General features: G+C 41.9%; 1 protein-coding gene across 10 annotated transcripts in view; it reads left to right on the top strand.

Annotated features, from left to right (window-relative positions):
- The window catches only part of LOC127005121 (bestrophin-2-like), a 56,094-nt gene that overhangs the window by 16,245 nt on the left and 13,630 nt on the right, over window positions 1-26,219 (top strand). For 7 of the 10 annotated variants that reach the window (XR_007758345.1, XR_007758344.1, XM_050873707.1 and 4 more), the window contains exons 2-8: window positions 5,758-5,853; window positions 6,545-6,655; window positions 8,244-8,415; window positions 9,987-10,116; window positions 11,705-11,943; window positions 14,094-14,327; window positions 21,398-21,571. Coding sequence is in view for 7 of the 10 variants with exons in the window: in XM_050873707.1 (XP_050729664.1) it covers window positions 5,786-5,853; window positions 6,545-6,655; window positions 8,244-8,415; window positions 9,987-10,116; window positions 11,705-11,943; window positions 14,094-14,327; window positions 21,398-21,571 (1,128 nt within the window). In the remaining 3 variants the exon portion in view is untranslated. Of the gene's footprint in view, window positions 1-5,757; window positions 5,854-6,544; window positions 6,656-8,243; window positions 8,416-9,986; window positions 10,117-11,704; window positions 11,944-14,093; window positions 14,328-21,397; window positions 21,734-21,853; window positions 22,190-26,219 lie in introns of those variants that run through there. The other 3 variants (XM_050873711.1, XM_050873712.1, XR_007758346.1) reach the window with 2 other exon arrangements.

Here is a 26,219-nt window from a genome sequence, read left to right as displayed (position 1 = left end):
TTGCCGGTCTACCGTATTATTCTCTTTAACATCACCTGCTGTTGTTGTTGTTTTCTTAATTTTCCTCCAGTTCTTTAAATCTCGGGACAGTCTTCTTCTTTTTCTATCTTTTTCTTTTATTCATTTTTTGTTCTTCTGTTTCTTGTGTTCGTTCCCCTTGAAGGACTCTCCCTTACTTAACCTTATTCTCTTCGGGACGTTTGTTTCTATCCCTTATTCTCTTCTGGACGTTTGTTTCTTTCCCTTATTCTCTCTGGGACGTTTGTTTCTTTCCCTTATTCTCTTCTGGACGTTTGTTTCTTTCCCTTATTCTCTTCGGGACGTTTGTTTCTTTCCCTTATTCTCTTCGGGACGTTTGTTTCTTTCCCTTATTCTCTTCTGGACGTTTGTTTCTTTCCCTTATTCTCTTCGGGACGTTTGTTTCTTTCCCTTATTCTCTTCTGGACGTTTGTTTCTTTCCCTTATTCTCTTCGGGACGTTTGTTTCTTTCCCTTATTCTCTTCTGGACGTTTGTTTCTTTCCCTTATTCTCTTCTGGACGTTTGTTTCTTTCCCTTATTCTCTCTGGGACGTTTGTTTCTTTCCCTTATTCTCTCTGGACGTTTGTTTCTTTCCCTTATTCTCTTCTGGACGTTTGTTTCTTTCCCTTATTCTCTTCTGGACGTTTGTTTCTTTCCCTTATTCTCTTCTGGACGTTTGTTTCTTTCCCTTATTCTCTTCTGGACGTTTGTTTCTTTCCCTTATTCTCTTCTGGACGTTTGTTTCTTTCCCTTATTCTCTTCTGGACGTTTGTTTCTTTCCCTTATTCTCTTCGGGACGTTTGTGTCTTTCCCGTATATTCTGGGATTGCTTTTGTGACGCTAATCATCTCTTCCGTCCTGTGTTCCTTGTCTGGGTATCTGAGCATTTTAAGATTGTTTTTGTAAGGCTTATAATTCCTCCTGTTTAGTGTTCATTGTGTTGGTAATCTGAGTATTGTAGGTTTGCGTTCGAGTCGGTAACAATTCCTCCTGTTCTCTCCTGTTGTCTTGGCGACCGTGAATTGTAGGATTGTAGGCGGTAATACATGCTTCTGTCCTGTCCTGCTGTCTAGGTGATGTTGAATTGTAGGATTGTAGGCGGTAATACATGCTTCTGTCCTGTCCTGCTGTCTAGGTGATGTTGAATTGTAGGATTGTAGGCGGTAATACATGCTTCTGTCCTGTCCTGCTGTCTAGGTGATGTTGAATTGTAGGATTGTAGGCGGTAATACATGCTTCTGTCCTGTCCTGCTGTCTAGGTGATGTTGAATTGTAGGATTGTAGGCGGTGATACATCCTCCTGTCCTGTCCTGCTGTCTTGGTGATGTTGAATTGTAGGATTGTAGGCGGTAATACATCCTCCTGTCCTGTCCTGCTGTCTTGGTGATGTTGAATTGTAGGATTGTAGCCGGTAATACATCCTCCTGTCCTGTCCTGCTGTCTTGGTGATGTTGAATTGTAGGATTGTAGCCGGTAATACATCCTTCTGTCCTGTCCTGCTGTCTTGGTGATGTTGAATTGTAGGATTGTAGCCGGTAATACATCATTCTGTCCTGTCCTGCTGTCTTGGTGATGTTGAATTGTAGGATTGTAGGCGGTAATACATCATTCTGTCCTGTCCTGCTGTCTTGGTGATGTTGAATTGTAGGATTGTAGGCGGTAATACATCCTTCTGTCCTGTCCTGCTGTCTTGGTGATGTTGAATTGTAGGATTGTAGGCGGTGATACATCCTCCTGTCCTGTCCTGCTGTCTTGGTGATGTTGAATTGTAGGATTGTAGCCGGTAATACATCCTTCTGTCCTGTCCTGCTGTCTTGGTGATGTTGAATTGTAGGATTGTAGCCGGTAATACATCATTCTGTCCTGTCCTGCTGTCTTGGTGATGTTGAATTGTAGGATTGTAGGCGGTAATACATGCTTCTGTCCTGTCCTGCTGTCTAGGTGATGTTGAATTGTAGGATTGTAGGCGGTAATACATCATTCTGTCCTGTCCTGCTGTCTAGGTGATGTTGAATTGTAGGATTGTAGCCGGTAATACATCCTCCTGTCCTGTCCTGCTGTCTAGGTGATGTTGAATTGTAGGATTGTAGGCGGTAATACATCATTCTGTCCTGTCCTGCTGTCTAGGTGATGTTGAATTGTAGGATTGTAGGCGGTAATACATGCTTCTGTCCTGTCCTGCTGTCTAGGTGATGTTGAATTGTAGGATTGTAGGCGGTAATACATCATTCTGTCCTGTCCTGCTGTCTAGGTGATGTTGAATTGTAGGATTGTAGCCGGTAATACATCCTCCTGTCCTGTCCTGCTGTCTTGGTGATGTTGAATTGTAGGATTGTAGGCGGTAATACATCATTCTGTCCTGTCCTGCTGTCTAGGTGATGTTGAATTGTAGGATTGTAGGCGGTAATACATCATTCTGTCCTGTCCTGCTGTCTTGGTGATGTTGAATTGTAGGATTGTAGGCGGTAATACATGCTTCTGTCCTGTCCTGCTGTCTTGGTGATGTTGAATTGTAGGATTGTAGGCGGTAATACATCCTTCTGTCCTGTCCTGCTGTCTAGGTGATGTTGAATTGTAGGATTGTAGGCGGTAATACATGCTTCTGTCCTGTCCTGCTGTCTAGGTGATGTTGAATTGTAGGATTGTAGGCGGTAATACATGCTTCTGTCCTGTCCTGCTGTCTAGGTGATGTTGAATTGTAGGATTGTAGGCGGTAATACATCCTTCTGTCCTGTCCTGCTGTCTTGGTGATGTTGAATTGTAGGATTGTAGGCGGTAATACATCATTCTGTCCTGTCCTGCTGTCTAGGTGATGTTGAATTGTAGGATTGTAGGCGGTAATACATCATTCTGTCCTGTCCTGCTGTCTAGGTGATGTTGAATTGTAGGATTGTAGCCGGTAATACATCCTCCTGTCCTGTCCTGCTGTCTAGGTGATGTTGAATTGTAGGATTGTAGCCGGTAATACATCCTCCCGTCCTGTCCTGTTGTCTAGGTAATCTGTGTATTGTAGGATTGTTTCTGAGCCGGTAATACATCTATTACTATTACTACTGTTACTATTACTACTACTACTACTACTACTACAAATTTTCTCTCTCTCTCTCTCTCTCTCTCTCTTCCGATATTTTCCGCCCTTTCATTCCTCCATTCTCTTCCCTTTTTCCCGCTCTCTTCCATTCTTCCTCCCTTTTAACATATTAGTATTTTTAATCTCTATTATAATTACTTCCTTCCTCCTTCCTCACTTTTCCTTCCCTTCAAGTTTTTTTTTCCATTACAGTTCATCATACTTTTTCTCCTCTTGGTCATAATTACTTCCTCCCGTTACTTCCTTTTCCTTCCTTTTATTTTTTTTCACCCCTGTTTTCCTCTTTATCACGCTCCGTCACTTATAACCTTTCCTTCAGTTTTTTTTATTACATCTTTTTTTTTCAGCTCTGGGTCAAAATTGCTTCCTCCCGTTACTTCCCTTTCCTTCCTTATCATTCCCACTTATTTTCTTCCCTTAATCATTGACACCTCCGAGAAATTTACTATTCTTTTATTTCTTCCTTATATGTTATCTTTTTTATCTCCCTTCTCTTTCGTACCTTTTCATTTTTTCACTTATTTTCCTCTGTTAGCTTTTTTTTTATCTCCCTTCTCTTTCGTACTTTTTTCATTTTTTAACTTATTTTCCTGTTATCTTTTTTTTTATCTCCCTTCTCTTTCGTATCTTTTCATTTTTTTCACTTATTTTCCTGTTATCTTTTTTATCTCCCTTCTCTTTCGTACCTTTTCATTTTTTCACTTATTTTCCTCTGTTATCTTTTTTATCTCCCTTCTCTTTCGTACCTTTTCATTTTTTAACTTATTTTCCTGTTATCTTTTTTTATCTCCCTTCTCTTTCGCACCTTTTCATTTTTTTCACTTATTTTCCTCTGTTATCTTTTTTTATCTCCCTTCTCTTTCGTACCTTTTCATTTTTTTTCACTTATTTTCCTCTGTTATCTTTTTTATCTCCCTTCTCTTTCGTACTTTTTCATTTTTTCACTTATTTTCTTCTGTTATCTTTTTTTTTTATCTCCCTTCTCTTTCGTACTTTTTCATTTTTTTCACTTATTTTCTTCTGTTATCTTTTTTTTTATCTCCCTTCTCTTTCGTATCTTTTCATTTTTTTTCACTTATTTTCCTGTTATCTTTTTTTATCTCCCTTCTCTTTCGTACCTCTTCATTTTTTCACTTATTTTCCTCTGTTATCTTTTTTATCTCCCTTCTCTTTCGTATCTTTTCATTTTTTTTCACTTATTTTCCTCTGTTATCTTTTTTATCTCCCTTCTCTTTCGTATCTTTTCATTTTTTTCACTTATTTTCCTCTGTTATCTTTTTTATCTCCCTTCTCTTTCGTATCTTTTCATTTTTTTTCACTTATTTTCCTGTTATCTTTTATATCTCCCTTCTCTTTCGTATCTTTTCATTTTTTTTCACTTATTTTCCTGTTATCTTTTTTATCTCCCTTCTCTTTCGTACTTTTCATTTTTTTTCACTTATTTCCTTACCTTAATCTTTATCACGTTCCCTCTCTTACTATTCTTTTTTTTTCTTCCTTCTCTGTTATCTTATTTATTTCCCTTCTCTTTTGTAGCTTTTCATTTTTCTACTTATTTCCCTCTGTTGTCTTATTTATCTCCCTTATCTTTTATACCTTTTCAAATTTTCCACTTATTTCCCTCTGTCTTATTTATCTCCCTTATCTTTAGTACCTTTTCAATTTTTTCACTTATTTCCTTACCTCAATCTTTATCACGTCCCCTCACTTACTACTCTTTCCATCCATCAATTCTTTGTTATCTTATTTTTTCCTCCCTTACCTCCTTTCTCTTTCTTTTATTTTTTCATCAATTTTCTGCGCCCCCTCATTTACTACCATATCCTTCCTTCCTTTTTTCATCATATTCTATCTAGCCTTTTCCCTTTACTTCTCTATCCTTCTGAATAACTTTTATACCCATTTTCTCCTCCCAGTCATTACCACGTCCCAAACTACCCTTCACTTCTTTCTTTCTTTTATCATGTTTTATCTTAGCTTTCTTCTCCTCTCCTGTTCTTTAATCTCCTCTTTCCTTCGTTTTAACTATTCTTTCTCCAATCTTCGCCTTTCAGTCATTAATACGTTCCTTCACGACCCTTTCCTTCCTTTCATTGTTTTTATCGCATTCTATCTTTTTTGCTTTCCTGTTCCTCCCTCCTTCCCTTTATTTTTCTTCACCTATATTCTCCTTTCAAACATAACCCCGTCTCCTCCCTTAACATCCCTTCCTTTCCGCCTTCCTTCCCTTTTCATCATATTTCATCTAATTTTCTTTCTTGTTTATCACTTTCCCTTCTTTTAGCTATTTTTTTTTTTCATTTATTCTCACCTCTTAATGAATATCTGGTCCCTTTGCTTACCTCCCTTTCCTTCCTTTGATGTTGTATTTTATCTTATATTTCCCTTCTTTTTCACGTTTCAGTCATGTTCTCAGTCATATCCTCCCGAAACTGATCTCTCTTTCGGCCACCTCTTTTGATTCTCTTTTTGTAGGAGCAGCGAGTAGCGGGCTTTTTTATTTATTTATTTATTAGTTTCCTTTTTTTGTGCCCTTAAGCTGTCTCCTTTGTTATAAAAAAAAAAAATCACGTCATAACACTCCCCTTTCCTGCGTCCCATCCATTTTTTTATGATGACATTTTCCCGTCTCTCCCTCTCGTCCCAGGGCGTGTGTGGGCTGAGCCTCCTCCACAATGACCGTCACCTACACCACCAAAGTCAGCAACACCAGCTTCTGTGGGTTCTCCAAGCTCCTCTTCAGGTGGGAGAGATAATAGGTAGACAGATAGAGATAGACAGATAGACAGATAGGTAGGTAGATAGAGGGAGAAAGATTTGTGATATTAAATTATGTTGGGATTAAATTTGTAAGCCATAAAAAGGTGCGTTGATGAAACAGGTAATTGAACTGAGGACTGATGTGTGTGTGTGTGTGTGTGTGTGTGTGTGTGTGTGTGTGTGTGTGTGTGTGTGTGTGTTCAGGTAATCAAGTAGCAGGTAGGTAGTATGTAAACAGGTGAGAGATGACAGCATGGTGTGTGGGAGAGAGGGGAGAGAGGACAGAACGAAGGTAACAGGTGTGTGGGAGGGGTGAGAGGAGACGATACAAAGGCAACAGGCGTGAGTGAGAGGTGAGGAGACACGCCACAGGTATAACAGGTGTAAGTGTGGGCGGGAGAGTAGAAGTGACAGGAGACGGAAAACAGGTAACAGATGTGTGTGAGAGAGAAGGGAGAGGACAGGACAAAGGCAACAGGTGTGAGTGGGCGGGGGAGGAGGGAGGAGAGCGGCAGGTAGATCCTCACGGGACAGGTAATGGATTGCAACGGGGATACCATTTTTTGTGGCTGATAAACGAACTTACCAGAGAGGGAAAGGGAAAGGGTAAAAGAGAGAGAGAGAGAGAGAGAGAGAGAGAGAGAGAAAGTAATCAAGGTTCCCACACTCACCAGGTGGCGCGGCAGTGTCTTCAAGCTCCTGGCCGCCGACTTGATGGTGTATTTTCTGCTGTACTTCACCGTCGCCGCCGTCTACAGGTTCGCCCTGAAAGAAAACGAGAAGAGGTGAGCCAAGTGTGGTAGCAGTAGTCGTAGTAGTAGTAGTAGTAGTAGTAGTAGAAGAAGAAATGGTAGTAATAGTAGTAGTAGTAGAAGAAGAAATGGTAGTAGTAGTAGTTGTAGTAGTAGTAGAAGAAAAAATGGTAGCAGTATTAGTATTAGTAGTGGAAGTAGTAGTTGTAGTAGTAATTATTGTTGTGTTGTTGATGTAGTAGCAGTATTATAGTAGTAGTAGTAGTAGTAACAATATTAATAATAATAATAATAATAATAATGTGAAGCTAAATTTGAATTCGTTAGTGTTAATTAACGAGATATTTTGAGTAGTGATATTTTTTCGTACACACACACACACACACACACACACACACACACACACACAATTTTCTCATTACTTCCACCCGCTCAACAGTTTCCGAGCAACCATTCCGCCAGTAATTCTCTCTCTCTCTCTCTCTCTCTCTCTCTCTCTCTCTCTCTCTCTCTCTCTCTCTCTCTCTCTCTCTCTCTCTCTCTCTCTCTCTCTCTCTCTCTCTCTCTCTCTCTCTCTCTCTCTCTTATATTATCTTCATATCTCTCCCCCCCACACTCACTCTCTCTCTCTCTCTCTCTCTCTCTCTCTCTCTCTCTCTCTCTCTCTCTCTCCTCTCTCTCTCTCTCTCTCTCTCTCTCTACTCTTTCATCCTTCTCCCCTTAATACGACTAAATCCACCTGTAATCTTTCTTCTCCCTCCTCCTTCCCTTTTAAATCCACGGGTATTCTTTTCCCCCTTTCTCTTCCCCTTCCTGTATTTAATCTACCAAATATTTCTTCTTCCTCCTCCTTTTCCCCTTAACAAACTTCTAAATTCACCAATACACGTTTTCCCTCTTTTTTCCTCTTTCTCTAAATTCACTAATGATTTTTCCCTTCTTCCTTTTATAATCCCTTAATACACTTTTTCTCCTGGTCCCCTTCTCTTCTTCTCTATAACCAGTAGTATTCTTTCTTTCCTCTATAATAACTCTTTTTCCCTTCTTCTATCCCCTTTTCCAACCTTCTCAACCAGCACTGCTCTTTCCTCCTCCGTCTCCTTTCCTCCTTTAATCTTCCAAATCTTCCCTCCTTTATTAACCTTCGAAATCCACTAATATATTTTTTCCTCCTTCTCGTCCCCTATAACATACTTTCTTCTGTTTCTCCCCCTTCCTAGCCCTTTAAATCAACAATAATCTTACTCCTTCTACTCCCTTTCTTAATTGTTTAAATCCGGCAGTACTATTTCTTCTTCCTTCTCTTCGCCTACCTGACCTTCTAAATTCAGTAGTGCTCTTTCTTCTTCCCTCCTTCTATCCCCCTATGACAACCCTCTTTCTTCCTCCGTCTCTCCTCTTTCCTTCATTAATATTTAAATCCACCAACATTAGTCCCCATTCTCTTCCCTTCTAAACCCATCAATATATACTTCTTTTACCCCCCCCTCTTACTTACTAATCCCCAAATTCCATCATAGTCATTCTTCATCATTTCCATTCCCTCTAAATCCATCAATGCCCTTTCGTTTGCCTCCTCCTCGCCTTTCAAATCGCTCAAACCCATCACTACTCTCTCCAGGATATTCGAGAAGATCGCCATCTCCTGTGAGTACTTCCGCAACGTGTTCCCCATCTCCTTCGTGCTGGGCTTCTACGTGACCATCGTGGTGCAGCGCTGGTGGGAACAGTACATGCTCATCCCCTGGCCTGATACCGTCTGCATCCTGGCCTCCACCTACATAGAGGGACAGGTAAGGAGGGAGAAACAGGTGCGGTAGTAGGATGGGTAAAAGTTGTGCGTGTCTGTCAAAAGAAAGTTACGTATAAATAAAAGTAAGAGAGAGAGAGAGAGAGAGAGAGAGAGAGAGAGAGAGAGAGAGAAAATAAAGTCAGCATCCATTTTTTCATACAGTTCTGGTCCTAAAGTGGAAAACAAAAAGTGAAGGCTCTGAATATTTCATAAGAATAATAGATAACAAATAAATTTATAGATATATTTCTGGAAGACAGAATATAAAGTAGAAGATAGAAAATACGGTAAATATAGAAGCGGAAGCAGAAAGTTATAAAAGTGAAGGACTGAATAGAAATAAATAAGTGGAAAATAAATAATGAGAAAAACAAATAAATAGATATATCTGCGAATCATCTCCCGGCCACCTCCTTCCCATTCCCTATCATGTCCCCTTTTCCTTTCCCTGTCTTTGGCCCAATCCTCTCTTTGTTTCCTCTTCTCTCTTCGACTCCCCTCTCCTGTCTCTCCTCCCTTCCTCTCCCCTTTTTGTTCCCTTGTCTCTTCCTCTCTTCTCCACCCTATCTCCCCCTTCCTCTCCCGTCTCCTCCCTCTTCTCTCTCTTTTGCCACTCCTCTCCATCTGTCTCTCCCCCTCCTGACTCTACTCCCTTCCTCTCTCTTCTTGGTTCCTCGTTACTCTCTTCGACACCCTTCCCTCTACTTCCCCCCCTCCCCACACCAATCCCTATACTTCCCCAACTCCCCACAGCCTTCCCTCTACTTCCCCCCCTCCCCACACCCTTCCCTTACATAACATCAGTCTTTTTCTTTCGCGCTGTAAGGGGAAGCCAGGAAAAAAACAGGTAAACATTATTGGGCAGGAAACTAAGATCAGGTGAATAGAGAATGAGGGCGGAGGTGAGAGAGTCAATACCATGGGTTCCAGGAGCATAGAGCAACAGGTAAGAATAGCTGTAAGGGGAAGCCAGGAAGAATACAGGTGAACATTATTGGGCAGGAAACTAAGATAAGGTGAATAGAGAAAGAGAAAGAAAAAGTCTGATGTTATGTAAGTCAATACTAACACCATAGCTTCTAATAACATCAACAGGTAGGAAGAAACATACAAGGAAGCCAAGAAGAAGCCAGATAAATATTCTTCGGGCGGAAACTAAAGGACTTTGTGAACAGAGAAAGAAAAAGGGTAAAGGTGAGGCTTCTAGCAATATACAGCAACAGGTAGGAAGGGGAGGCCATATAAGAAGAGACCAGGTACACGGTAAGAAACGAAGACAATGTGTGTAAATAGCCTATAAACTGTGTGGGATGGGACAGACTGGAGACAGGCGATACGTTACGTGGTGCTGTAATAACACACTGTAGGGCGGGACAGGTGTGAGAATGGGCAGGTGTACGGAGGGAGATAGACCTGAACGAAAAAGTTGGTGCTGTACATAAGTAAGAGTAGTCGCTTCCGAGATCTTAAAGAGGAGGGATGGATGAGATATAGGACGAGGCTTATAAACAGAGAGCGAGAGGAGAGCGAGAGCGAGAGAGAGAGAGAGAATCAACCTTCCTTTCTTTCCAGGACGAGAGAGGGAGATTTCTAAGACGCTCCTTCGCTCGATATATCAACCTCGCCTTCGCCCTCGCCTTCGCCCGGATCTCCCCCCGCGTGGCCCGCCGTCTGTCCTCCTACCAGAAGTACATAGACGCAGGTGTGTGTGTGTGTGTGTGTGTGTGTGTGTGTGTGTGTGTGTGTGTGTGTGTGTGACCTTTGAGAAGATGTAGTAACCTCTGCATCATTCCCATTCCCTCCTCCTCCTCCTCCTCCTCCTCCTCATTCTCTACCTCTGCCGCTACTATCCAACAGCTGCCACCAATGTATCGCTACTATTTCCCTCATCTTTACCCCACCTTCCCCCTTCTCATCCTCTTCGGCGCTACCGCTATCCCATCGCTGCCACCAATATATCGCTGCCAGCTCCCGCATCTCTACCCTCCCTTCCCCCTCCTCATCCTCTTCGACGCTACCTCTATCCCACCACTGCCACCAATGTATCGCTGCCATCACTCCCATGTCTACACTCCCTTCCCCTCCTCCTCCTCTGTGCCGCTACCGCTATCCCATCGCTGCCACCAATGTATCGCTGCCATCATCCTCTTGTCTACCATCCACTCCACCCTTCCCCTCCCCTTCCCCTCCTCCTCCTGTTTCCGAAGTTTCATACTTTGTCCTTGACTACTGGTGCCAGTCTGCTCTTCTGCTTGGTGACACTTGGTAGCAATCGTTAGGGCTTCTCAGACTGCTGTTTCTTTGCGGTGGAAATGTAAGTTACGATCTTTAACATCGTTGTGCTGTCAGTGCTCTTTGCATGGTGCTCAGTCCAAGATCTCATTCTCTGAATAATAGCGTTTCTCATCTGTCTGTATATTCTAGACCAGCCAGGCATTCCTCACCACAGCATTTGTTATCGCTGCAGCCAAGGTGTCGTGTGTCACAGAACCGGAAGTTATTTTTTTATTCAGGAGCAGGTTCGTACCCGGAACTCTGCCTCTTGAAAAGTGCAGCGCTGATAATGTTAACTTATTCAGTCGAAAATGAATCTGTTTCTATGCTGTAGTAACGTAATGTTATGTAATGAACTCAATCTTTATTGTTCCCTTACACACGTAATCCAACTAAATGTCACAGCATTTTCAGACTAATAATTTATTGCTCGATCTCAGTTTGCCGAACCTTTTTTTCTCGACTTTCTGCTTTATTCCCTTTATCCTCAATTCTCTGCGTCTTACGTGTGTGTGCATTACGGACTTTGTGACCTGCAGTATTTCTACTCACGCAGCTGTACCCATTGCCCTGTGTTTACTACTACTTTTGCTACTGCAACTTCTACTGCTACAATTACTACTACTCTATCCTCCTCCTATTACTACTACTGCTACTATAATTACGATTTTATAATAACTCAATTTTTCTTCTATCGTTCCTGCTATTCCTATTAAAGCTACTATTTCTACCCTGGCAATCTAACACCTTTCCCAACCTACAATTTCTTTCCATATTAATCCTCTTCCTTTCCCAGGCCACTGTCTCTACCCCAAACAATCCTCCATCTTTCCCAACCCATAATGTCTATCCTTACTAATCCTCCCTCTTCCCCATGCTACAGTTTCTTTCCCAGGCCACTGTCTCTACCCCAAACAATCCTCCATCTTTCCCAACCCATAATGTCTATCCTTACTAATCCTCCCTCTTCCCCATGCAACAGTTTATATCCCTCTCAATCCTCCCCCCATTCCCAGGCTACATGACGCAGGACGAGCGAGTGATCTTCGAAATGATGGACTCGTGCACGTCCCACCACAAGATTTGGATGCCCCTCGTGTGGGCGTCCCTCATCGTGCGGCAGGCGCGGAGGGAAGGCCGCTGCCCAGACGACCACGGCCAGAAGGCGGTGGTGACGGAGATTACAAACTTGAGGTACAACTGTGGGAAGCTCCAAGAGTACCACACCATGAGCGTCCCCTTGGTGTACACGCAGGTGGGTTGGTTGCTTGGTTGGTTGGTCTTCGTGTGTTGGGTTTGTTTGTGTGTCTGTGTGGTGTTATGAGGGTGTAAGTGCTTTGTCTTTGTTGGGTGTTAAATGAACGTGTGTATTTGTGATGGTTGTTTTGTTTTTTTCTTTGGGTTGAATATTTGGTGTGTGTTTTGCTTGTGTCTGTTTGTATCTTCTTGTTTCTCGGTGTTGAATACTAAGAGAGCGTGAGTTTATGATTGTCTAATATATATATGTGAGTGGAGACAAATATAAAGACTAAAACCGAGAGGAAATAGACAGAAGAAAAATATTTAGTGTGTGTTTTGCTTGTGTGTGTTTGTATCTTCTTGTTTCTTGGTGTTGAATATTAAGAGAGCGCGATTTTACGATTGTCTAATATATATATGTGAGTGGAGACAAATATAAAGACTAAAACCGAGAGGAAATAGACAGAAGAAAATGTTGACAGTAAAAACGATAAAGTAAAAAAAGCCAAACTAGAGGAAATACGTAAATACATAGAAGAAAACGCAATACGGAAATACGATAAAGACAAAAACGCCCTCTTCCTCTCACCTCTAACCCACCGCCCTGCCTCCCACGCTGCCTTCAACTGACCATCTATCCTCCTTCACTGATGTTTATTACACTACTTAAACACATTCTTTCTACACACTGCCTTCAACTGACCATCTATCCTCTTCACTGATGTTTATTACACTACCTAAACACATTCTTTCTACACACTGCCTTCAACTGACCATCTATCCTCCTTCACTGATGTATATTACACTACCAAAACACATTCTTTCTACACGCTGCCTTCAACTGACCATCTATCTCTTCACTGATGTTTATTACACTACCAAAACACATTCTTTCTCGTAAAGCCGGTGATGCGGGCTAACTTATTCCTCCTTAATCCTACTTCATTTTCAGACTCCCTTATCCCCTGCAAGACAGAGGAGAACAGGAATAACATTACATCGTCTATCTCTTCGGTTCTCTAGGTGGTGACGCTGGCTACCTACTTCTGCCTCCCCTTCTCTATCCTTTTTCGTTCTTTCTTCACCTCACACAGAACTTGGAGATAACACTACACGTAACTACACTACCATCACCTAGCCACCGCTTCTCTCTCCTACAAAGAAAGGTGATGCTTGTTATCTGGTCCTGCTTAATTCTGCTTCACCGTCTGTCTCCATCCTTTCCTATTTCAGACCTAACAGGAGATGACATACAACTTTTATCTCTTTGCTCCTCTACTTAACCTAACATCATCCTACTTCCTCTCTCTTCCTCCCTACCCTGCACAACTCTGAAAGCTATGCCATGAATTACCTTACATCTAACTGCCTTTCAACTATCTCTTTTCTCCTCTACTTAACCTAAAATCATCCTGTTATCTCTTCCTCCCTACCCTGCACAACTCTGAAAGCTATGCCATGAATTACACCTTACTGCCTTTCAACTATCTCTTTTCTCCTCTACTTAACCTAACATCATCCTACTTCCTCTCTCTTCCTCCCTACCCTGCACAACTCTGAAAGCTATGCCATGAATTACCTTACTGCCTCTTCTCTTTCCTCGAGGTGGTATCCCTGGCTACCTATCACTACTTCGCCTTCTCTCTCTCCTCTTTCTCCCTTCCTCCCTATCTCAAGAAGCTGAGAAGGAGAGTACATGAATAACACCACATAACCACCTATTCTCTCGTCCTACAGGTGGTAACACTGACTACATGTTCCTACTTAATCCTACTTAATCGTCTGTTCCTACTTAATCCTACTTAATCGTCTGTTCCTACTTAATCTTCTGTTCCTACTTAATCTTCTGTTCATACTTAACCCTACTTAATCGTCTGTTCCTACTTAATCCTACTTAATCTTTTGTTCATACTTAACCCTACTTAATCTTCTGTTCATACTTAACCCTACTTAATCGTCTGTTCCTACTTAATCCTACTTAATCTTTTGTTCATACTTAACCCTACTTAATCGTCTGTTCCTACTTAATCCTACTTAATCTTCTGTTCATACTTAATCCTACTTAATCGTCTGTTCCTACTTAATCTTCTGTCTCCCTTCCTCCTTGCCTTACATCAAACAGACATTGATCACCTAACACCTAGCTAACTCATTTATCTCCCCCAGGTGGTGACTCTGGCTACCTACTCCTTCTTCGCTTTCTCTATCATCGGGCGGCAGTTCCTAGACCCCGAGCAAGGCTACGACAACCACTCCGTCGACTTCTACGTGCCCATCTTCACCCTCCTGCAGTTCGTCTTCTACGTGGGTTGGCTCAAGGTGGCCGAGTCCCTCCTCAACCCCTTCGGTGATGATGACGATGATTTTGAGACGCTGGAGTTCCTTGATCGCCACTTGGAGGTACAGTACGTGTGTGTGTGTGTGTGTGTGTGTGTGTGTGTGTGTGTGTGTGATAGAGATAGATATGGACCGGCAGATATAGATGAATAGTTAGGTAGGTAGGTAGATAGATGCATATAGATAGACAGACTGGTAAAAAGAGAGAGAGAGAGAGAGAGAGAGAGAGAGAGAGAGAGAGAGAGAGAGAGAGAGAGAGAGAGAGAGAGAGACGGAGACAGAGAGACGGAGACAGATGAGTGGTCCGCGTACCCTATACATACTCAAAAACTCCTCTCATGCGTGTGTGTGTGTGTGTGTGTGTGTGCAGGGGACGTTCAAGGGATTCACTGTGTACCCGGCATAGCGTCTGGGAGTCGCTGCTTCGCGCTGCTGCTTCTTTCCGTGTCTCAGTCGGACCCTCGTGAATGAACCCTCCTAACATGTACGTGACTATGAGCCATATTCTTATAGCCTTTTCCATTTAGCGTAACCCGTTTCTGGGTCATGATCTGTAGAGTCCCTTGATAGATAGAGTCCCGACAGCCTAAGATTTGGACGCCATTATTGGCCCTGTCTTCGCCGCGAGACCGTGTGCTAGTGTTTGAAAAGCGCGGCGAAAACACAGGGCCAATAATGGCGTCCAAATCTTAGGTTGTCGGGACTCTATGAGGGACTCTACAGATCACGACCCAGAAACGGGTTACGCTAAATGGAAGATGCTGTTAAACACCTCGGCGTCCAGGCACATATATTTGACAAGCCTTTCGAGGCGTTTTGGGCATTTCCATGGGTAGTTTTTAACCTTGGTGGTAGTTTGACCCTTCTCTTATATCATTAACGTGAAAAACACACTCGTGAAAACCCGATTAATCTCCTTTTGGGCTTCTGGAAATAGTTGGTGTGAGAGGAAGAGCGTTTACAAACAGCGGCGGTTATCTTTACTTGCAGGGATGTTTCTTTGTCTCGGAGGATGCAATGAGAGAGGGAAAGACCAACCACTGAGGGAAAGACCAACCACTTCATAATAGAACTAACTAACGGGGTGCATATGCCAAGGGTCGTAATGAGAGAGGAAAAACACAATAACTTCATAATTAACTAACGGGGGTGCATATGCCAAGGGGCGCGTCGCTTCATTAATCCGCCGCCTCCACCCCAACGGTCCCCCCCCCCTCCCCCCCCCACCAAACCTCTACGCAGCTACCCTTCCCTGGCATATATAAACATTGTTACGTCCCCAAAATCCTAAATGTAATCATATGGGTTTCCAGGTCCGGGTGAGTAACAAGAATGAGGAAAATACATAAAGATGGAAAAAAAGCCACAAAAGACACAAAAGTAGCGTAAAAAAGTCACAAAAGACACAAAAGTAGCGTAAAAAAGGTCACAAAAGAAACAAAAGTAGCGTAAAAAAAGTCACAAAAGACACAAAAGTAGCGTAAAAAAGACACAAAAGACAAAAGCAGCGTAAAAAAAGTCACAAAAGGAACAAAAGTAGCGTAAAAAAGACACAAAAGTAGCGGAGTGACTTATACATCGTGGAAAAATACTGACTATCCAAACTGTATCAAGTATGCTATTAATCTCGAATACTGGTAAGCATACGAAAAGTACCATAGATTATCCAACTCCCATAATCAACAAACACGAAACTTGTGAGTACCCCGTTGTAGCAGGTTCCAATACAATACACGAGAACCTAATAAACGTCACAAGACCGTAAAGCTTGTATTGTGAAGTAGATTTCTTTCACTCTTGTACTGTTTTTTTTATATATTTTTTCTTAACGTTATATGGTGGCGAGTTTTTTTTTCATGTTATATGGTGGAGTTTTTCTTTCACATGTTATATGGTGGAGAGTTTTTCTTTCACACGTTATATGGTGGAGAGTTTTTCTTTCACACGTTATATGGTGGAGAGTTTTTCTTTCACACGTTATATGGTGGAGAGTTTTTCTTTCACACGTTATATATGGAGAGTTTTTCTTTACGTTATATATGGAGAGTTTTTCTTTCACACGTTATATGGTGGAGAGTTTTTCTTTCACTTTTCCAGACACGTGGCGAACCGAAGACAGCCATATTCAAACGTACAACACGTCACAAAACCCCAAAGCATACAGAAAATAAGTACTGACACGCACGCCGAGGCAAAGAATACAATACGCAAATAAAATATATATGTGTGTGTGTGTGTGTGTGTGTGTGTGTGTGTGTGTGTGTGTGTGTGTGTGTGTGTGTGTGTGTATAGATAGATAGTGAGAGAGAGAGAAAAAAAAAAAACAGTGCAAGAGTGAAAAGTCGACAACTTCACAACACAAGCTTTAAGACAAACACAACAAATAAAACCATAAACACCAAATACCACAGGAACGCAACCACTGAACAGTAAAAGCTAAAAAAAATGCTATACTCTTACATAAAAAGCTAAAACGAGACCAGACTTAATCCAGTAACTAACAGCCCCCAACCACTGAGTACCAAAAAGCTAAAAGAATAAAATGTAAAAAATAAGCTAAAAACAGAAAAACGCAACCACTGAACACGAAAAGAAAAGCCATGAAAAAAATGCTATACTGTTACACACACACACACACACAAAAAAAAAAAAAAATGTACATGTAAACGAAAGCTAAAAACAGAGAAAAACCCAACCACTGAAATCTATGAAAACAAAACAAAACAAAAAAATACTAAACTGTTATAAAAAAAGGCGGAGAAAGACCTCACACTCATTACCCTGACAAACGGAGCCACACCCGCTGGACACTAAAAAAAACAGAGGACACTAAACCCGGCATTGCCTAAACTCTCCAAACTCGAAGCTCCATTATTGAAATCCTATTAGCAGATGGATTCAGATTGAGGAGGGGGGATACAGGAGACTAGGGAAGGGGGCGGAGGGTGGAGGAGGGTAGAAGGGGGCAGGAGGAGAAGGTGAGGGGCAGACGAGGTGGGATATAGGGGCTTGGGGAGCTAAGGAGGCCTGGTGTGGGGGAGGTAAGGGGCCGGGAGGGGGGTTAAAGGGGAGTGGAAAGGTAGGGGGGAGCGGGGAGAAGTAAGGGGGGCGTGTAAGGCTTGGGTGGATGGAGAAAGGGGGGACGAAGGCGGAGGTAAGGGGCCGGGAGGGGGGTTAAAGGGGGGTGGAAAGTTAGGGGGGAGCGGGGAGAAGTAAGGGGGGCGTGTAAGGCTTGGGTGGATGGAGAAAGGGGGGACGAAGGCGGAGGTAAGGGGCCGGGAGGGGGGTTAAAGGCCTATTAGAGACAGTATAGCCGTTCAATAATGCCTGACTGGCCCTGACTTTGGGTCGTGGCGGCGGCGGAGGGGGTGAAGGGGAAAAGGGGGGGGCAGAAGAGGGGGGAGGCAGCCCTTAAAGGTGTCCTGTGGCGCCACTTGTTGCTCCGGGAATCGCCACCTGGACCGACTTATGGATTGAGGGATTAAGGGATGAGTACAGAGGGACGGAAAGAAAGATAAATAAATAGGGATGAGTACAGAGGGACGGAAAGAAAGATAAATAAATAGGGATGAGTACAGAGGGACGGAAAGAAAGATAAATAAATAGGGATGAGTACAGAGGGACGGAAAGAAAGATAAATAAATAGGGATGAGTACAGAGGACGGAAAGAAAGATAAATAAATAGTGATGAGTACAGAGTGACGGTTATAAAGATAATTATATAGGGATGAGTACAGAGGGACGGAAAGAAAGATAAATAAATAGGGATGAGTACAGAGGGATGGAAAGAAAGATAAATAAATAGGGATGAGTACAGAGTGATGGAAAGAAAGATAAATAAATAGGGATGAGTACAGAGTGACAGAAAGAAAGATAAATAAATAGGGATGAGTACAGAGGGACGGAAAGAAAGATAAATAAATAGGGATGAGTACAGAGGGATGGAAAGAAAGATAAATAAATAGGGATGAGTACAGAGGGATGGAAAGAAAGATAAATAAATAGGGATGAGTACAGAGGGACGGAAAGAAAGATAAATAAATAGGGATGAGTACAGAGGGACGGAAAGAAAGATAAATAAATAGGGATGAGTACAGAGGGATGGAAAGAAAGATAAATAAATAGGGATGAGTACAGAGGGACAGAAAGAAAGATAAATAAATAGGGATGAGTACAGAGGGATGGAAAGAAAGATAAATAAATAGGGATGAGTACAGAGGGATGGAAAGAAAGATAAATAAATAGGGATGAGTACAGAGGGATGGAAAGAAAGATAAATAAATAGGGATGAGTACAGAGGGACAGAAAGAAAGATAAATAAATAGGGATGAGTACAGAGGGATGGAAAGAAAGAAAAATAAATAGGGATGAGTACAGAGGGACAGAAAGAAAGATAAATAAATAGGGATGAGTACAGAGGGACGGAAAGAAAGATAAATAAATAGGGATGAGTACAGAGGGACGGAAAGAAAGATAAATAAATAGGGATGAGTACAGAGGGACAGAAAGAAAGATAAATAAATAGGGATGAGTACAGAGGGATGGAAAGAAAGATAAATAAATAGGGATGAGTACAGAGGGATGGAAAGAAAGATAAATAAATAGGGATGAGTACAGAGGGACAGAAAGAAAGATAAATAAATAGGGATGAGTACAGAGGGATGGAAAGAAAGATAAATAAATAGGGATGAGTACAGAGGGATGGAAAGAAAGATAAATAAATAGGGATGAGTACAGAGGGATGGAAAGAAAGAAAAATAAATAGGGATGAGTACAGAGGGACGGAAAGAAAGATAAATAAATAGGGATGAGTACAGAGGGACGGAAAGAAAGATAAATAAATAGGGATGAGTACAGAGGGACGGAAAGAAAGATAAATAAATAGGGATGAGTACAGAGGGACGGAAAGAAAGATAAATAAATAGGGATGAGTACAGAGGGACAGAAAGAAAGATAAATAAATAGGGATGAGTACAGAGGGATGGAAAGAAAGATAAATAAATAGGGATGAGTACAGAGGGATGGAAAGAAAGATAAATAAATAGGGATGAGTACAGAGGGACGGAAAGAAAGATAAATAAATAGGGATGAGTACAGAGGGACGGAAAGAAAGATAAATAAATAGGGATGAGTACAGAGGGATGGAAAGAAAGATAAATAAATAGGGATGAGTACAGAGGGATGGAAAGAAAGATAAATAGGGATGAGTACAGAGGGACGGAAAGATAAATAAATAGGGAAATATATAGGGATGAGTACAGAGGGACGGAAAGAAAGATAAATAAATAGGGATGAGTACAGAGGGACGGAAAGAAAGATAAATAAATAGGGAAATATATAGGGATGAGTACAGAGGGACGGAAAGAAAGATAAATAAATAGGGATGAGTACAGAGGGATGGAAAGAAAGATAAATAAATAGGGATGAGTACAGAGGGATGGAAAGAAAGATAAATAAATAGGGATGAGTACAGAGGGACGGAAAGAAAGATAAATAAATAGGGAAATATATAGGGATGAGTACAGAGGGACGGAAAGAAAGATAAATAAATGAACAAAGAAATAAATAGGGATAAGAACAAAGGGACGGCAAGATAAATAAATGAATAAACAGAGAAATAACTAGTGGTAAGTACAGAGGAATGGAACACAGTCATACATCCATATACACGTGATGATACATATATTACAAAACAAAAACAGGTTAGGTGAGGTGCGGGCAGGTGAGATTAGGTGAGGTAAGGTTAAGTTAGAGGTAAGGTGAGTTTAGGTTAGCATCTCTCAGTACAGCTTTCCCCCTCTCTTTTCCTCTTTCCTAGTCCTTACTTTCTTCCTTCTATCCATTTAAAAAAAAAAAAAACAGGTTAGGTGAGGTGCGGGCAGGTGAGATTAGGTGAGGTAAGGTTAAGTTATAGGTAAGGTGAGGTTAGGTAAGGTGAGTTTAGGTTAGCATCGCTCAGTAAAGCTTCCCCCTCTCTTTTCCTCTTTCCTACTCCTTACTTTCTTCCTTCTATCCATCTCTCTTTTTCTCCTGACCCTACCACTCCTTGCGTCGCCACATATAAGTAACAGAGAGACAGCGATAAAAGGTAAATAAATAAATAAACGGAGAAATAAATAGTGATAAGTACAAAGGGATGGAAAAATAAACAAAGAAAGAAAGATAAATATATAGAGATAAATACAGAGACGAAAAGAAGTAAAAACAGGGATAGAGAAATAGAGATAAAAACAGGGGGGTTGCAAGAAAAATAAATATGTAAAAGCATCAAAATGGGTCACTGAGGTAATGCTTGAAATGACATGACGTAATCGGCTCTCACAACAAATACTTGCAAAGGCTACAAAGGAGACTGATCGGGTTCTCATGAGTAGTTTTACTTTTACATTCATGGTGCAGAGTAGCAGAAGCTTTGCCAAACTACCGCTAGGTTCATAAAACTACCCATGGAAATACCCACAACTCCGACCAAAGCTTTTTTTTTTTGTTTTTTTTTTACAGCAAAGGAGACAGTTCAAGGGCACACAAAAAAGCAAACATTAATAAAAAAAAAGCCCGCTACTCACTGCTCCTTGTTAGTTGTTAGTGCTTGGGATCCGAAATGTTTAACCCGTCCGCTGCGATTGTCACGGATTTGGCTTTCACTGGTAGCCTGGTAACATATTGTCCCAGGTCTTTCTCTGCCTCTGTGGTGGATAGTGGAGTGTTTCCCATGTGGTATTGGTGTGCTGGATATCCCCTCCCAAGGTCCATGACTTTACATTTTTCTTCGCTGAATTGTGGCAGCCACTTTTTGTTCCATTCCTGTAGCTTGGCGAGGTCTTGTAGGAAATCCGCAGTCAGGGTGTTAAGGGCTGTATTTAAAGACACCATCGCTTCTCACATCGACTATTTCTAAAGGTCAAAGAGGGGATCAATCGGGTCTTCATGAGTGTTTTTGAAGGTACATGGCACAGAAGAAGGGTCAAACTACCACCAGGATCATAAAACTACCCCTCTACAGCTCCTACGAAAGCCATGTCAAATATGTGAACTTGGGCGACGAAATGTTTTAAAATACGACCCCAAGAATATGCAAATCAGAAAGAAGAGAGAAGAATCTGAAGAGCCCTAACCAAGACCCTCATCCCCAGGTCTCCTACATGATCGTGGACAGCATGCACAAGCTCTCCCCCGACGTGTTGCATCCACCAGGCACTAAAGAAGTCGTGCTGCCCATGAACAGTAGCCTCTGTCGCCCACACCCCGCCGACTCCCACCTGACCAGCAAGACATCTTCCCTCAACGGCCGGTCAGAGGGGGAGAAGGTAAGGTCAGGTTAGGTTAGGTCAGGTGAGGAAAGGTTAAGCTAGGTAAGGTGAGGAGGTTAATGAGGTTAGGTTAGGTGAGGTATTGTAAAGTAAGGTGCGGGCAGGTTAGGTTAGGTGAGGTATTGTAAAGTAAGGTGCGGGCAGGTTAGGTTAGGTGAGGTATTGTAAAGTAAGGTGCGGGCAGGTTAGGTTAGGTGAGGTATTGTAAAGTAAGGTGCGGGCAGGTTAGGTTAGGTGAGGTATTGTAAAGTAAGGTGCGGGCAGGTTAGGTTAGGTGAGGAAAGGTTAAGTTAGGTAAGGTGAGGTTAGGTAAGCTGGGTTTAGGTTAGCTGAGGAAAGGTGAGGTTAGGTGAGGTACGGCTAGGTTAGGTGAGGAAAAGTTAAGTTAGGAAATTTGAGGTTAGGTTGGGTGAGGCGAGGTGAGGCTAGGCTAGGTAAGGTGAGGTTAGGTGAGGTTTATTGTTCTACTTTGAGGGTGTTATATAGTATTAAAATTTTGACATTAACTATTTTTTCCTGTCATTTTCTTTCTGTCTGTTTGTGTTTCTGTCTGTCTATTTCTGTCTACAAGAGAGAGAAAGAAAGACATGCAAAGAAAAAAAATGTCATGAAAGAAAGAAATGAAAGAAGGCAAAAAAAAAGTGTGTATGTGTGTGTGTGTGTGTGTGTGTGTGTGTGTTTAAACATATATATATAGATATATATATATATATATATATATATATATATATATATATATATATATATATATATATATATATAATATATATATATATATATATATATATATATATATATATATATATATATATATATATATATATATATATATATATGTATATATATATACTTGTATATGTATATATATAGTACTATATATCGTATCATATTCTTGTATTTGCACTTGTACTTGAAGTTAAAACCTCCATAGCACATGTATTTGTATTTGTACTCGGACCTCAAGGACTCTACAATTTTATGAGTACTTTCGAGTTCATTCGAGTAAACCAAAAAATGCAAACGTGTGGCTGGTGTGGTGTTTGACGCCCTGCACGGTGGAGATGAGGGCGGGGCGAGGGATTAACAAAGGTTTGTCCTGAGCTTGGCCCTTGGGGAGGCCAGACGATCGAGTTGGTAGAAATGAATGTGAGGGACGAAAAGAGCAGAAGTGGCTGGAGTGAGTGAGTGGAGTGAGGGAAGGGTGTGGGAAGGGGGGGATGTAGAGGGAAGGGTGTGGGGAGGGGGGGAAGTAGAGGGAAGGGTGTGGGGAGGGGGGGAAGTAGAGGAAAGGGTGTGGGGAGGGGGGGGGTGGGGAGGGGGAAGGGGGAGGGGGAAGTAGAGGAAAGGGTGGGAAGTAGAGGAAGGTGTGGGGAGGGGGAAGTGGGGAAGGGTGTGGGGAGGGGGGTAGAGGAAGGGTGGGGGGAAGTAGAGGGAAGGGTGTGGGGAGGGGGGGAAGTAGAGGAAAGGGTGTGGGGAGGGGGGGAAGTAGAGGGAAGGGTGTGGGGAGGGGGGGAAGTAGAGGGAAGGGTGGGGAGGGGGAAGTGGAGGAAGGGTGTGAGGGGAGAAGGAGGAAGGGTGTGGGGAGAGGAAGGGTGTGGGGAGGAAGAAGGGTGGGGAGGCAGGGGGGAGGAAGGGTGTGGGGGGGGAAGTAGAGGGAAGGGTGGGAGGGGAGTCGGTGTGGGGAGGGGGAAGTGGAGGAAGTGTGGAGTCCAGGTCCCACTTTGGCCGGAGTCGGTGGGGTCGGGTACTGTTGGCCGGAGTCGGAGTCAGAGTCGGTAAAAATACCCCTGACCTCGACTCCTTTACGAGATCATTTATCGTGTAATGTGGTTGTGAATTTTTTTTCTAAAGTGCTGCCTATAGCGCCCGTAAGGGGGGGGGGGGGGAAGATTGCTCCCTCTTGCACGAGGGAGCACGGGCCTATGCCAAAGGCGGCCCGTAGCAGGGAGCCGACAGACCGACTCTATCGGCGATCGAAATCTAGCCGACCAAGTCGGTCTGTCGACGAGGACTGGCGTGTCTCTGGACCCTTAAGCTTTCTTGAGATGCCTCTTTGGCAATCCCAGCCCGTCCCTGCCGTGATATTTGCACTAAGCCAGTTTTGCTACTATGTGGGGCATTCCCACAAGTTTGTGGAAGAAATTAACATTTGTAGGGGCTCCTGTGGGCGGACATTTCAGGGAAGCATTATGGGTTATATACGTTATTATGGCGGAAATATTGATTTAACGTGGATTTTTCTTTTGTGTGTGTAAAAATGTTATATTTCATGATATTTCGCCTCATTAAATAATTATGTAGATCATTGGGGTAAATATCTAGACGATGTCGCAGAAAACATACCCAACAACACATGCAACATCCTGTACCGAGCGTGTCTGATTCCTGTAGTACTCACAAGCGTCTCCACCCTCGAGCCTCAACCTGATCTGAGGATGATCGAAGCTGCTCAGCAGTTGACAAGAAACGCTTATGTGAGATAGACCGCGTCACTGACTGCCACTCTTTTATAAATTCACACAGGTAAGATCATTGAATTTTCTGTGACTATAGCAGTTGGCTGATGAAAATGACACACACACACACACACACACACACAATCGTTTACTGTCATAAGTTTGGAGTATGATATCTTATGCTACGTATTTTAATTTTTATTTTATTTTACATTTTTTCATCAAAACGTTGTAACAAAACTACTTTAAACGAAACGACGTTAGGGGAGGACCTGCGAGTAAACCCAAGATTTTGCAGACTTACTGCGGGACCTTATTCCCAAGAGTCTGCCGGCGCTACAGGCAGCACAAAAAAATAATATATATATATATATATATATATATATATATATATATATATATATATATATATATATATATATATATATATATATATATATATATATATATATATATATATATATATATGTGTGTGTGTGTGTGTGTGTGTGTGTGTGTGTGTGTGTGTGTGTGTGTGTGTGTGTGTGTGTGTGTAAGATGCAGTCGCCGATGATGAGGCCGAGAAGCTCCTCAAACGAAGGTTTGCTCATGCGGAGGAAAAAAAAAAATCTTGCCAGTACGTAAAACAAGTGTAAAGCGTATGATGCAAAGCACTGTCCGTCCTTGATAATAGAATATCAACGATATACATTCTTCTTCTTTTAGGGCATCTCTTCTTTTTCTTGGCCAGCAAAGCAAAGAGAAGTTCTCGTTTACGCCGTTCTTGCGACTGACAGTCGGCTAGCAGTTACCCAGCCCTTTCACGGTGAGGTCACCAGTACCGGACACCAGTGACGGCCACCGGTGGCCTCGTGTGAAAGAGGCCTTATGGTTTTGCTAATTAGTAGGGTAATCTGAGTATACGAGCTTCTCTCTCTCTCTCTCTCTCTCTCTCTCTCTCTCTCTCTCCCTGAGCGTGTGAATAATGCATAACACTCCCACGAACACCTCTCCACGCAGGCATTGTTCTGGTTATTGTCTCGAGTTTTTCTTAAAGGTCACGTGCATACTCTCTCTCTCTCTCTCTCTCTCTCTCTCTCTCTCTCTCTCTCTCTCTCTCTCTCTCTCTCTCTTAACAATATGATAGTCCGGTGCACGGTAGGGTTGTAAATATCTCTGTACATATTTATTTTTCTAATGTTTACGTATTCGACTATTTATTATTGTTATTTTTTTCACTCTTTCTATCCTGTTCTCTCTATCTTTACCTGTTACATGTTTTTTTTTTTTTTTACCTCTCTAGTCTTCTTTTTGTATATTCACCTGTCTTCTTTTCCTTTCCCTCTTTTTTTCTCTTTTGTCCCCTCTATCTTTACTTGTCACTTTCTTATTTTTCTTCATCTCTATTTTGTCCTCTCTCTTCACTTGCCACATATTCTTTTTTAATTTTCGCTTTCTTTATTTTCATTTCTCTCTTGTCCTCTCTCTGTACCTGACATTTTCTTGTTTATATCTCTTTCTTTGTATATCTCTTTTTTTTATATACATTTACTAGTCCAGTGCACATTGGGAACTGTAGTTTTGTACATTTTTACATTCTTAATATTTCTGTAGTTCATATTTTGTCACCATTCTGCCTTGACGCAATACAATGAGTCCTTTATTATAATATCTTCTTGTAGTTAGACACTGAACTTTACTAAACATGTCTTTTTCCACACTCCTCTGAATGCTAATACTGGCGTTGAGTATCTTGTGCATTTACATCTCAGTAACACAGTAGTAGTTTGGTAATGAAGTTAACCTTTTCCTATAATCTTTCCAATGTAAAAGTGATAACAACTAAACTACTTTTCTTTGTCTTTCATAATCATTGATTTGATAATGTTTATTTTATATATTTTTTTCCCTGATCACTCAACTGCAAAGTGCTGGAGGAATAGTTTCACTCACTCTTGTAGTTAAACTGGTATGATTATTTGTAGTCAAAATAAGGCAGCCACATATTTTTACGCTGCCCACCCATTTCTCTTTACTCGTTATAGTTGGTCCCGGTGAGTCTGATAAAATAATGTACACCGTCTCCTTCCTTCATCCGTAACCCCTTTATCGTACCATCACGAAATTGGCAGTTTTGTCATTCATGTTATTTGGTCTTTATCAGTCCATTGTTACGCGTTGGTAATAAATAGAACACTGGAGTGTACATC

The sequence above is a fragment of the Eriocheir sinensis genome, chromosome 29 (genome assembly GCF_024679095.1).
Source record: "Eriocheir sinensis breed Jianghai 21 chromosome 29, ASM2467909v1, whole genome shotgun sequence".
NCBI classification, from domain to species: Eukaryota; Metazoa; Arthropoda; class Malacostraca; order Decapoda; family Varunidae; genus Eriocheir; species Eriocheir sinensis.
This window is presented reverse-complemented; position numbering and strand designations above follow the sequence as displayed.